The sequence below is a fragment of the Dermacentor variabilis genome, chromosome 1 (genome assembly GCF_050947875.1).
Source record: "Dermacentor variabilis isolate Ectoservices chromosome 1, ASM5094787v1, whole genome shotgun sequence".
Classification (NCBI taxonomy): Eukaryota; Metazoa; Arthropoda; class Arachnida; order Ixodida; family Ixodidae; genus Dermacentor; species Dermacentor variabilis.
The window spans coordinates 174,204,387-174,217,958 of record NC_134568.1 but is presented as its reverse complement, the minus strand read 5'-3'; the positions used below and the strand labels follow the sequence as shown (position 1 = coordinate 174,217,958).

General features: G+C 49.0%; 1 protein-coding gene across 1 annotated transcript in view; it reads right to left on the bottom strand.

The window, feature by feature from the left end:
- The window catches only part of LOC142588201 (prolyl endopeptidase FAP-like), a 501,149-nt gene extending 490,247 nt beyond the window's left edge, over positions 1–10,902 (bottom strand). Inside the window, exon 1 of the mRNA XM_075699759.1 lies at positions 9,870–10,902. Within this exon, the coding sequence (XP_075555874.1) occupies positions 9,870–9,995 (126 nt within the window). The 5' untranslated portion in view covers positions 9,996–10,902. The remainder of the gene's footprint in view (positions 1–9,869) is intronic.
- Between the last annotated feature and the right edge of the window lie 2,670 nt (positions 10,903–13,572).

The following is a 13,572-nucleotide window of genomic DNA, read 5'->3' as shown; positions in this document are numbered from 1 at the left end:
TCACTATAGATGTGGCCGTGGGTTCCCCCCTGTCGGCATACTGGGTACTAGAGACGAAATATCCATTGAGAGCAGCTGCTGCTTCTCTGCCTGTCAACACGCCAGTGGCTGTCTTTATGTTTATCTCCGTGTTCTGTCTTTTCGTAGATGTTAAGTCTCTAACTTCATTCCAAACTTTCCTAGGGTCGTTTTTATTTTAACAAATAACCGTTCATAGTACTTACTTTTTGCTTGCTTTAATTCACTGTTGGCCTTATTTCTGTATTTTTTGTAATCAGTCAACAATTGCACACCCCTGCATTTTACGAACAAGTGATACATTTTGTTTTTTCTTGTTATCATTTTTAGCAAAGCCGCATTTATCCAGGGTTTTCGTATTTTCTTGCTCCTCTGATTGCACAATTGCAACGGAAACGCTAGGTCGTAGCACGTAATCATTTTGTGAAAGAACAATTCGTAGGCTGCATTTGGATCTTGTTTTTCAAATACAGATGACCAGTCTGTTGATAGGATCAGAGCACGAAAATTTTCTATTGCGCTTGCGTGGAAACTGCGAATCTGTGCTTTTTCTCCTCCTTCCCCTCGTGTGACTTCCCCTCGCCGATGACATTTCGATAATGCCATCGGCGATGCCTTTCAAAATGTACTTCAATTTCTCATTTTCGGCCATAGAAGCATCCACACGTTTGCATAGGTCGAGAACCTCTTCGATATAGCAGGTGAATGTTTCACCGGGTTGTTGCGCTCGCTCTCGTAACCGCTGCTCGGCGCGCAACTTCTGGATGGCGGGGCGACCAAAAACTTCAGCGAAACTGGCCTTAACGCGGACCAGGACTGAAAGTCGGCTTCGTGATTTTTAAACCACAGGTGAGGCACTCCCGCAAGGTAGATGATGACGGCATTTAACTTGGCGGTATCGCCCCATCGATTGTGCAAGCTCACCCGTTCGTATGTAGACAACCAGTCATTGACGTCCTGCTCATCCGTATCGCAGAAAACCACTGGATGGCGTTGCGGGACAGCGCCAGAGCAGGCAACGGGGGGTGGCGGCGACGTCGGCTGGGGAGAGTCGGGCATGACGGGAGGCAGAGTCCGAGACCGGAGTTCCAGGGTGTAGATGTTCTTGAATACCCCGCACCTTCCACCAATTGCAATGGGTGTACTGAACAGTTCAGATGGTAGCGTCTGTTCGTAATCTAAAAGGAAGGTCACGCAGAGCAGGAACAGCTGGTTGCCCGAATGGCTCACGCTCGTGCTAAGCACTGGCGATCCGTCTGGCCCACTGGTTCCACTGCAGGCACGGAACAGACGATCTGGCTGGCCTTGTCCTTGTGCTCTTCTTCATTACAAAACGAACATATTTCCAATTTTTTTTTATTTCAACCTCAAGGGTCCACAGACGAGACTTTACATGAGGGGTAAAGTCATAACTTACTAAATAAAATGTTTCCCGAAACATGCAAGGCCGAGTGCCCTTGGTGTGGTGGAAGGCCAACTCTGTTTCACATCTCATGGGACTGTCCCAACAGACCCGTCGAGCTAGGCAAACACCTACACATCTACACCCTTAATAAGGAGCAGTGGGAGGTACTACTCGCCAGCTCGGATCCAGGAGAGCAACTAGCCCTCATCCAACTGGTCCGGCGGGCAGCAATGGCCAGCGGAGCCCTGGGCTTGCGGCCCCGACCACATCGACTCCGACTTCTTTCGGCAAATAAAGTTGAATGAATGAATGAATGAATGATCGAGATGCGTCGAAACTGTGGGGCCAAATGTCCCGGCACTGCACGGCGGGTTATAGCAGGGACGCCGCAGTAAAACGCTCCGGTTTAGGTAACTTTGACCACCTGGGGTTACTTAACGTACGCCTAAATTACCTAACACGAGCGTTTTTAACCTTTCACGACGATAAATATACGGCCGCCGCGGCCGGGACAGGAACTAGCGACCTCGTTCTCGGCAGCAGAACGCCACACCACGGCGGGGATATCGGGATGCGTCAAACTGAGCGAGCTACAATTTTTTTTTTTTTTTTTTTGCTGGACAGAACACGTGACTTCATGGGAAAATTCCGCGGCTGTAACAGCGATATCGCGGAACACAAGCCTCGTAGTGTGAACGCCAAATAAAAAAAAAATCTACTGCATTTGGACACAAACCACAGCTGTCAACTAAGCATTATGTTGACTCGAGCGCGTTTACCAACGCATGAGTCAATCAAGCACAAATTAGCTGACATATGCATCTTGCAATACAACGTGTATCCGATTAGACTATGCACAAGAATTTTCGCTTTCCTTATTTTTCAAAAATATTTAAAAAAATTTGTTTAAGTCAGTGTGGTGGTGGTAAGAAAATTAAAGGTGACGTGTGTAATGCTTAGACATGTCAGCAATGGGTTTAGGTGCATAAGCATGAAATGTTATTGTTTGATGCAAGCATTACCGACCTCGTCTCGTGGAATACGTCCAGGACGCACCATGCACAATTAAGGCGCCCTTTCAGCTCAGTGCTATACTACGTTTTCTTCCACGCTTGTCAGTGATAAATCAAGTCTCATGTACTCGACTTCATTGTTGTTTTTTCACGCATTTTCTTAGAAAAGAGCAAGCTTCAAGTAAAGCCGCGCAACCCTTCGAACAGGTTGCACGCGATTTCCTGCTCACGGCGGTCTCCTTTCGATAGAAGCTGAACGCAGGCAGCTGATGTGCTAAGATTCTGGCGCACGTGAAAGAACCTTGGATGATGTAAATCGCCTTAATTGGGACAGTGCTGCGTAATTAAGGACTTTTTTCTGTCACTTCGACTATTTTCCTATCGTCTGTCAACCCTAGTGGCCGATCCTCACAATAACGGCAGCGAAGCGGCGTGTAAGCCAACAACGATCGTGAAAGGAATAAAAGATGAAAATAATTGACCCGCCGTGGTTGCTCAGTGGCTATTATGTTGGGCTGTTGAGCACGAACAAGGTCGCGGGATCGAATCCCGGCCACGGCGGCCGCATTTCAATGGGAGCGAAATGGGAAAACACCAGCGTAGTTATATTTAGATGCACGTCAAAGAACCCCAGGTGGCCTAAATTCCCGTAGTCCTCCACTACGGCGTGCCTCATAATCAGAGAGTGGTTTTGGCACGTAAAACCCCATAATTTAATTTTGAATTTTGAAAATAATCGTTAAAAGTTAGCAGTTGCGCCCGAAGGATCAAAGCCATAGCAATTGTCAGAAATAGCGGTGTTTAGCGGTGCGCTCGAGCTCATTGGCCGGTGTTCTAACAATACACGGGGCGACATGTTGGCGCGATGCAAGACCCGAACTTCTGTCGTGCAGCAGTGACAGCGCCCTGCCAGTTACCAGGCGTCTCACGACGCTGGCGTGAAGAGGAGCGGCGTTGGAGGCGACGCGCGCCCATGGCGGCACGAGATGCATTCGACGAGAAACCGTCGGCGTTCGTAGCTTCCAAATTGCTGTCCGCTCGGGCCACGCTGTACGCATCACGGTGTGGCATATGCAGGTAGCTTCAACGCCATGACGTTAGCGTCTGTGCACACAACACTCATGCCAGCGGCGGTACAGGCAGAGCGCTGCACTCGTTTTGTAACGGCGAAGCGCACTGCGCGTCTCTGGCGTCTCTGAAGACCATCTAATCGTCCGAGCGCAGGCCACGCAGCCATCATCGACCGCGACAGCTCGACGGCAGACGCGCGAACGCGTCTTGAATGTCCTTATAATTGCCATCGCAATGAAAGTACATGGAGCCCTCCAACCTAGCGTCTCTCATAGCCCAGCTGCAGTTTTAGCGCGATAGGTTACGCGGGAACCAACTCTCATTACGGCTGTAACGAGAAGCCTCTTCGGAACGCCGTGCCACTGGAGTTTGAATTGTCGCATATATCCCAATCGTCGAATTTGTGTAATAGAGAGATGAAAGAGAAATAAAGGCCGGGATGTCAACCAGAAGAGAAAATCCTGTTTGCTACCCTACACTGGGGGACGGAGAAACTAGAACTATAAGAGCTAGATGGGTACGCACCAAGCACATGAACGTGATCACTGTCATAGGAACTAGTTAGCACTTATGGGGCACCACTCGCCGGCTGAGACAGAAGTGGCGAGTGGCACGGCGCGCGCCATGATCCGTGCTCTGGTTTGCGCACTCGGAAGGCCCAGTTGGCAGAGCTGGCCTGGCTTTGCAGGAAGCAGATTAAACCCTGGCTGTTTGTGGTCTCGCTGCCTTTTTTTTTTTTTTGAGAGAGAGCCACGTTCGAGTACGAGAGCCCACGCCCGTCCCCGCACACAGTCAGGGCTACTGCCATGTGTACAAGTTTCCTGCCCCTAGTCGTCTTAACAATCGGTGAAGTAAGCTTAGTAAACTTAACGGTCGATGAAGTTGGCATTGAAATATAGTCCATTCCCATAGGCGGAAAGTTTTCATTGCTCTAGTGGGGGGGGGGAGGTGCGATTATCTTTCCGAACCCCGCCCCCATATATATATATATATATATATATATATATATATATATATATATATATATATATATATGTATATATATATATATATATATATTATGAAGGAAAGCAAAGGAAACAGTGGGGCGCGATATTTGTTAGTTCTATCATAAGAAGTAACCAAGACACCAAGGACAGCATAAGGGAAATTACTTGTACTTATTATTTGAATTAAAGAGATCATAAATTAATCTAAATAACCATGGATGGAAAAGCTACAGGGACGTTTCACTTCGTGAACGCGGGTGGCGTGCAAGCGTATGGGTGCTATAGCGTACATAATAGAGAGTTTTAGTTTAGGGGACGCAAGCGGCTTGCGTACGCAAGAACTAGGGGCGACTGCAGTGCGCATGCGCAGACCGCTACGTCTACTTGCGTCCTTGGGTTGTTGGGGCGGCCGAAAACATTGCTGCCCCTAAGAGGTCGCGTTACCCACTTGACTCTCGCGGTGTACGATAACTTACGAGAAACGAGACCTGTCGAGAAAAGCCGCCCGTCCCGCCACACAGACGGTGAACATGGCTCCGCCGGCGAGGACGTGTGCACGTGCGCATTTCGCGGCCGACGTGGTAAAGAAGCTGGTCGCAGAACACACCGGCACGCTGTCGCCGCAACGGCGGCGTGTAAAAATTTGCAGGAGGCTCTAAATAAACAAAACACAGACCACAATGGATTATGCTGCACGAGACGACTAACTACAGTTTACCAAACGTATGTTTCGATTGCTTCGGCTCGGCCTCGATCGTAACGTAAGCGCATAGATAGTCTTATAAATATTTTGCATAGTGTCGACAGACACCGTCTTTATATATATATTGATTGCTTTTAATAGAAAACAGTTTAATGTACTTCATATGCTTGACTTCATATTTAAAAAGATGACAACGCAGCAATGATCAGACGTTGATGACACTGCAAGCACATGCGACCTCAGTGCGGCTTGCGTTTGGCGCCGCTAACATATAACGTGTTTCTGCTTGCGTATACCAAACGCAAACGCACCCAAGCGCTAGGGGCCCCAACGCCTTGCCTCCCCTAAACTAAAGCTCTCTAATGCTATCGGCCCACGGTGCGCCTAGACGTCTACACTGTCCGCATCGCAGATCGTATTCAAAACAGCGCTCGCGCGGCGGCGCCATACGCTGCAGCCACCGGAGGAGAACGCACTGTTATAAACATTCGCTTACTATCTAAATTGCCTAGCATGGGGTCAGCGCGCACAGGCAAACCCGAATACTCTATACTCGATGACCACGGACAGTCGCTGTCAAAAAGCTGGCGTGAGAAATCGCGGCAGCAGCAACGAGCGAAATGACCTTCGTGCTGTCTATCGCTTCAACGCAAACTGAGCGGTGGGAAGATTGGACACGCAAAGCTACGAGCCGTCGGCCCACCTAGACTGTGCCCCAAATGTAGATCGCTGGCGCTGGCCAACACTCCCAGGGTTAGTTCTAGTAGTAAAACATAAATATCCCAGAAAGTGGATGGGAGAACGGCGCCGCGGTAGCTCATTTGGTAGGAGCATTGCACGCCTAACGCGAAGACGTGGGTTCGTATCCCGCCAGCGGCGAGTTGTTTTTTCATCGGCTTTCATTTCCGTTAATATATAATTTCTTTAACTCAATTACTAAGTACATTTTCCCCTATGATGGTCCAGGCTGTCTTTATTTGTTGGCTACTTATGAAATGGGATTTAAAAAATCGGGCTACTCGCTCGGTCCCCTTTCTTCTCGTTCATATATATATATATATATATATATATATATATATATATATGCTTCAGGCAGCGTCATCGGCGTGCTCGTTACTAATGACGCTGCAATGACGTGGAAGCTACTGAAAAGTAGTGACACGGTATTCGGCCAAGATGTTAAGAAAAACTAATCTGGAGCACCAGTCGTTCAAGTAGCCCGTGCCGCAAGATTGATAGTAAATGCTGCAGCGCTGCGTTCGAGTCACAGAATACGGAACAAGCGTATACATTTATACGTAGTATAGCTCATGCAAAAGAAGTCGTGACCTTCAGCACAAGCTATCTCGCAGAAGAGATGTCGGCGATATTCTATGACAGCAAATCAACCTTTGACTTGTAGCGTGTACGTTCTCCTTACGCCATCAGTTTGTGTACGTTCTTAAAGCTGATTAAAACGATGGTCGAGTTGCAACCTTCTTCGAACGGACCTATTCGTTCTGGGGCCGTATTTTACTGCGACCGAAGCGCGGTCTGCGGGTCTGCCATGTAAAACCATTATAGCTCGCTCATATTGGTAGCTGTCGATCAGCTAGGACGGCAAGCAAAGTACTGAGTCGTCGCGCTTGTTGGCTCCCGCTTGGCAAATTTTATTATTAATGTTGCAATTTTACGTTTAGAAGCTAAATTACAAAGACAAACGTCGCATATAGCACAGCTCCGAATTTGTATTGACCACTTTGGATCACTTTCAATACGAGTGCGTTCTTATTTTCTCCTTCTTCTTTTTCTTCTTCCTCTTGTGTGTGTGTGTGTGCTCGCGAGCCATTGGTATGCGACCGCCGCAGTCTTTGATAGAACTCACGGCTTCACGATTAGCAGGATAGCCCTGAGTCAGAGCGGTCTGTGCTTAATGAGTTTCCTTTGACGGTATTTTGGGATCGTCAACTCTCTTCAGAGCGTCTCCAGATTCGGCTCTGTTATCGCTGTTAAACGGGGTATCATCATGAAGGAATATCTGCTACCCAATGAAAACGCAACCGTAGAGTGGAGGCACCGTTTGTTCTTGAAAAAGTGGGCAGCTCATTAAACAGTGGCGGCGGTGTGAGATAACCGTGAGATAATGGGAGTTACCTGGTTCGATACTATATATGGAAGCTTGAGAGGCTCTAGAGACTCAGAAGCCAGATCGCCAGATTTTTATAGAAAGTCTATAGACAGTCTATAGACGTCTATAAACTGTCTACAGACTTTCTATAAAAAATTTTGTAAGGGTTGGAACAGATAAAAAGGTATAATAATCAAAATCAGCTTCTACTTTGTCTTCCGAGGAGAAAAGGGTAGTTGGAAAACGGATGCTTAAAAGCATCTTGACGGAGACAGGTGCCCCTAAGTACACTTTCGGAGCATTGAAGAGAATGCATATAATGAATAGAAGATACAGTCAAACATGTTAACAACAAGTGCTGCGCTGGCACACAGGCACAAAAACGTATAACGGATGTGCTGCATTTCCTACATCAAACGGCAACGTTCTGGCGAAGAAAAAAAAAGAGTAAGGCATAAACGGAACTAGGGAGACGCGTCCCGTGCGCACATAAGTATGTGCCTGTGAGGCTGAAACAGACATTATAAAAAAAGCCGGGGGGTAAAAGAAGAATAAGAGCAAAATATTAAAAGCAAAGGCAGACACAGGGGTGATCGAAAATGATTATAACACCAAATAAGCGTTGAAATTGCTTTTTTATATGATTTTTTTTTTGTCATAGCAGCATCCCGTCTGACAATCTAATGGCCAGGCCTGCACACGCATGTGCCAGCCGGGAAATGAGAACGTGACAAGTGCATTTCATTTGACAGGTTGCGGATAACAGCTCATTATCAAGCAAAGAAACATGTACTGCAAGAAGGGAACGGGAGAGCAAAGGCGCAAAAGACTGCGCGAATGCAGACTTTTCTGTGTGTGTGAGCAGGGTGTCAAAAAGCGATTTTTGCGCACGATATTATATATTGATTTGGATATGTTGGCGACTAGCTGCCTACGTAATAGTGGCCGTTGTAATCTTTAGCTGCTTTTGCAACTGTTCTTTTTTCTCGGTCCTCCCCATGTAATCAATGGAATTGAATTGAATTATGGGCATTTACGTGCCAACACCACGATCTGATTATGAGGCACGCCGTAGTGGTGGACTCCGGATTAATTCTGACCACCTGGGATCTTTCACGTGCCGCGAATGCACGGGAAACGGGTTGTGATCAACGGGCGAATAAGCTTCATTTCATGTCAATTGTGCAAACAAGGTGGTATTACAAATGACGCTGGGGTGATAATAACAAATACTTGCACTGAAAACCGGTCGACGATATCTGGAAGGGTTCGCTGGCTGCATTTTCGCGACATCTTCCCAACGAGCGCTGTCTTTCTGTAACGTGCAACAAGTACTTTTGGTTTGCTCCTGTCGAACAAATGTGCCTCACGACGTCCATATAATTGTGAAAGTAATCGCACTAGTGAACGGTGTGCATTACACCTTGCGACAGGCCTACAATGTGAAATGAGTGTAAGGTCTGGGCGAAGCTATAGACGTCCAACTTTATGCGATGATGGCAAGCGTATGCCACCGAATACGTTTTCACCGCCTTTGCTTGGCAACGTGGCGTATTTTGTTGTTTTCTGCTATATTTGCAAGAGTCACACACGCACATTCAACAATGTCGAACTATACAGCATCAGACCCTTTGATGCTTTGGGCCACTATGTACGCGTTCTCAGAGTTGACGCAAATCTATGCTGCCCGCGAATGGCCCTGCACGCCGTCTCGTGCACTGATTTGCAAAAACACGTGCAATAGAGCCGACAGGGCAGAACATTCTGCGCTCTAGCTAAGCTGAACGGGGGGAGCGCTGGCAGCAACGGAGAGGCACGGGAGGCTATAGGAATGCATGCCGCGCACAGCAACACCTCACGCGTTTTGCATACATACGAGTGTCGGAAAAACGAAAAGTTTTGTACAATTTTTATAGGAGCCTACGAAGGAAAATAAAACGGGTGGCGAAAAACGCCAATTATAGAGCGCTTGATTTAACAGAGACGCCAGTGGTAATTTTGCGCGTATTTCGTTTCACTCCAGATATAGCTGTGTCGGCGAAGCAAAACATCTCAACAATTGCTACGTATCGCCAGCACAGCCGTAAACAGTCTGCGTCCCCGTTGAAAATATCGGCAGAAAAACAATGCTTATGGTAGCATCGACCATTTACGCCTTGATCGTTTGTATCACGAACCCCCCTCACCCCCTCACTCTTCTTTTTTTCGATTCTTACGTATATATACGCAAGGATATAAATTGCACCTAGCACAGCGTCACATAAATTGTTTGTCATGCGCCAGGTGAACGAAACAAAATATCGCTGTCCTCGCACAGCACAGTACTTGCGACATTTGCACGCAGATTTGTGCGTGGCGCAAATGACGCACAAATCTGCGAGCGCAACGACGCCTCCTCTTTTTGCGGTCCCTGCAGCCGAGCGAAGCGCACGCCGCCGCGCTAAGATGAATCGGCGCGACGGAGGCAGGCCGGACATATAAGCTGCGGCTCGGGGCGATTTTTCTTGCCAGGGGAAAACAAATACGAGCCTGCTCTGCGAACGAGCTTCGAGCCGTGACTCACCGAGAATTGTTCGGGCAAGGCAGGATCCTGCGGCGAAGTTCTCTTCGTGCTTCCAGAGGTGGGTTTTCGTTCCAGTCCCCCCTGGCCCTTGCCGGGCACGGAAGATGTTCCGCCGGAGTAATTCATGGCTAGGCTCGGGCCTCTTGGGCGGGCACTTGCGGTGAACGGCGCAGAGGCACGGCGATGGCTACTTTGAAAGCAATCAAAAGTTCGTCGGGGAGGAGGAGCAGAGCGGTGCCCGCAGTGCCTGCCACCGCACTGCGATCGCCTTGGACCGTGTGTACCTCTGCGAGAGGGATTTGGCTCGTGAAAAAACGCTCTAGAGCAACTATTTGCTGTTTCCGGTGGATTTTGATACGAAACGGCGCAGTCGCGGCGGCTGTGGACGAGAGATACCTAAGTCCTTCTGTTTCGATACGACACCACACGCGGGCAGACTTCGGAATCTACAGGGAAAGGAGCTGGCAGGCACACTTTCACGCCTCTGACATGTCGGGTAACATTCTTCTGCCGCTACGGGGAGTCTCTCTCCCTATGACACGAACGCATACACGGCTCCTTTCCGGCGTCCGCGGCGAAACTCTTCCGCATCTTGCGAGCAGTCCAGGCGCAGCCACTAGTGCAGCTACGGGGCCATCGACAGCGCAATGTCCGGCCTACACGATGAAGCGCAAGCCCAATTCTGCACATACTCTGACTCAGTACGGCCCTTCGCGTTCCCAAACAAGTCCGGCGGCCGCGAAATACTCGACACGACGACGCGTCGGGGGACGCTGCGTCGTCGCTGTTGGACAGCCGCCGACGATTCTCCGCGTCCACCGAGACAGCGAACGTACAGTCTCCTCAGACAGCTGCAAGCACGTCCTTGAGGACGCATCCGACGCATCGGCGAAGGGAGGGGTCGGACGCCAGCTACGGAGCAGCTGCGCAGCGCTGCGGCGGGACCCTTGGCGCCGCGCGGTCGGACGACGTCCCGGGCTCGACCGGCGGCAGCGGAGCAAGGCGGCACATGTCCGGCGGCGCGGCTCGGGGCGACCACGGTCCGCGCCGGTCGCCGGCTCGTCCCGGCACAGACTGACGCCGGGGTCCCGTCGAGCGGCGGCGCGCCCGGCGGTGTCGCCCCCCTCCCGCCGGCCACCACGACGCCGCCTGGGAGACGCGCGCGCTGCCGCGCTCCGCCTCGTGGGCCGCTTCTCTGCTCGTGGGACACGCTGCAGAAAGAGCACCGGGCCGGAAAGGCTCGCGGCCCTTTATTCGAGTGCGTGCGAGCATGTGCACGAGGCGGGTACAGGCTTCTTACTGACGTCGCAGGGAAAACAAGCTTCCCCATCCATGGCAGCGACGAATGCGACTGGCGACGATCACGCGCTAGGAGTTTGGCGCCTCTCGTGCGTGGTCTGAAGCACTCCACTTCGGGAGGGGGGCAAACCGTAATTTTCATTGATATTCAAGTTCACAACGAGTACTTCAAGAGGCGCTGAAAGAACACCGCCATTATTCGAATAATACATAGATAATAGTTGGATTAGTAATGCCCTGAAGGCCCCCGAGCTTTATTTGCGCCATTTTACTGGTCAGCGAACGGAACCCGCAGTCTTACATAGTCTTAGAGTGATTAAGATGAATCCATTGCGACCGTCCTGCCACATGTTCACATCTTCCGTCAGCGTATGAGGTTATTTAGCAGCTTCGGAAGTATGGGAAATGTGGGTACTGTATTAAGAGCCGGCTATCCCAAATATTAGCGAAGAAATTACCAAATGAAAACGGACGCAAAAAAAACACACACTATAGTAAGAGACAAAGTAAAGAAGTTAGGAGAAATTCATCCCGTAAAAGCGTGCTGCACCCGCTCTTCACCTCTCCGCACTCGAAAAAGAGAGAGAGAAAGAAAGCAAAAAGCTTTTATACCCCTTCTCACAAAAAGAAAAAGATGGAAACTTTGTGCCCTTAGAAATAAACTGCAAACATCTATATGCCTGAGTCAGGCATGCACGAACAGAAAGCACAGTAACAGATGGCGTGGACGCTAAGAAAAATCGTTTCAAAAACGCCGCCAACACACGTGTGAAGAGTGCAGAACCGTCGTCGCGGCGAGTGTAGCCAGCGAAGAGATGCACCTCGGAAAATGACGCCGGTATACACGGCACGACCGCTCTGCACTCAGCTGGCGCCACAGACACGCATACACACGCAAGCGGTGGAGAGCAGTGTGTCGGAAAGGAACGAAAACAAAAGCGAAAAGAAAGGAGCATATTTGTGACCGGAACCAAAACGTAACCGGAAAGTTATTTACTCGTATTATTTTGTTTCGGAGTGGAACCAAAATATTTTTTACCGGTTTTCGGTTCAATGGGGTAGTCGGCAATTCGAAACAACCAACGTCAGGCAACGTCAGCATTAGCGCGTAACTTAGGGATAGCAATGGGGATAATGCCAGCAATAGCCAGTCAAGCGCACCACTAATCTAAGCCTGCCGCTCGGTGCACTAGCAGATCAACAGCGTAGCAAAAACCCAAAATTCGTAATTCCCTTACTAATGGTCTCAGAATGCATAATTCACTTAGCGAGAAAAATAAATGCTGTATTTTTGATCGTTATACTTTCCTTCGAAAATTTCTGCATGCGAACCAAAACCGTTACAAACTGTTACGGTTTATCTTCTTTTCTTTTTGCAGGAGAAGAACCGGAACTGAACATTTTTCAGTGCAACGAAACTAAAGCCAGAACGAAAAGCATTTCCTTCCGACACCCGGGTGGAGGGCTCCTCGCCTTCGAAGTGGCACGATGCAGGCGCGCGACGCACACACACGCCTGCAGAGTGAAAAAGGCGGTGAGGCAACCTAGGGACGAGGGCATATAAACGCACGCGTGCGCGCGACAGAAGATGGCCGATGATGATTGGCTGTCGCAATAAAAGCGGACACAAATGCGAGAAAAGCCGATGGACGAAAACGATTCGTTGGCGCATGCACACTGCTAGACTTCCTTTGAAGCGCGTGTGCCGCTGAATTCCTGACCTGGCTATTGACTACAGATGTGGTTTGTTGATGTTCTCTTAATTTTTCAGCATAAACGTAATCGGTTCATCAATTCTTGAGCTGATTTATATATTCGAAGCCTCGCGCGTCTTTAGGAAGTAGGAGATTGGATATTTAGATGTGCATGCTCATGTGGATTTTGTGGAGATGTGAACGTAAGTATGCACGTAGCACATGTGGTTAAGTCGATGAATATGCTACATCGATGTTGCCGGTGTACAGTTAACATGGGTTCTTTTTGGACCTGTATGATACCACTACACCATCGATGCTGGGCTTTTCCTATATGTACGAGGTGTGACACAAAAAAAAAACGCGACTGGTCCAGTAACTTATTGTACTTACTGAATCAGTTCTCTGTGACATTATCACCTTCAAAGTAGTCCCCTTCAGCATTCACACACTTCTGCATTCGGTGCTGCCATCGTTGGTAACAGTTCTGGAACGAGGTTTTTGGAAGGCCCTTCAGGAGATTCTCCGTTTTTGCCTGAACCACTTCAACTGAGGTAAAATGGGTTCCCTTTAAGCAAGATTTAACTTCAGGAAATAAATAAAAGTCGCATAGGGCCAAATCAGGTGAATAAGGAGGATGCCCCATCACAGTAATGTTTTTGCTGGTCAAAACTGCTTGACAGACAGGGCCGTGTGAGCGAGTGCATTGT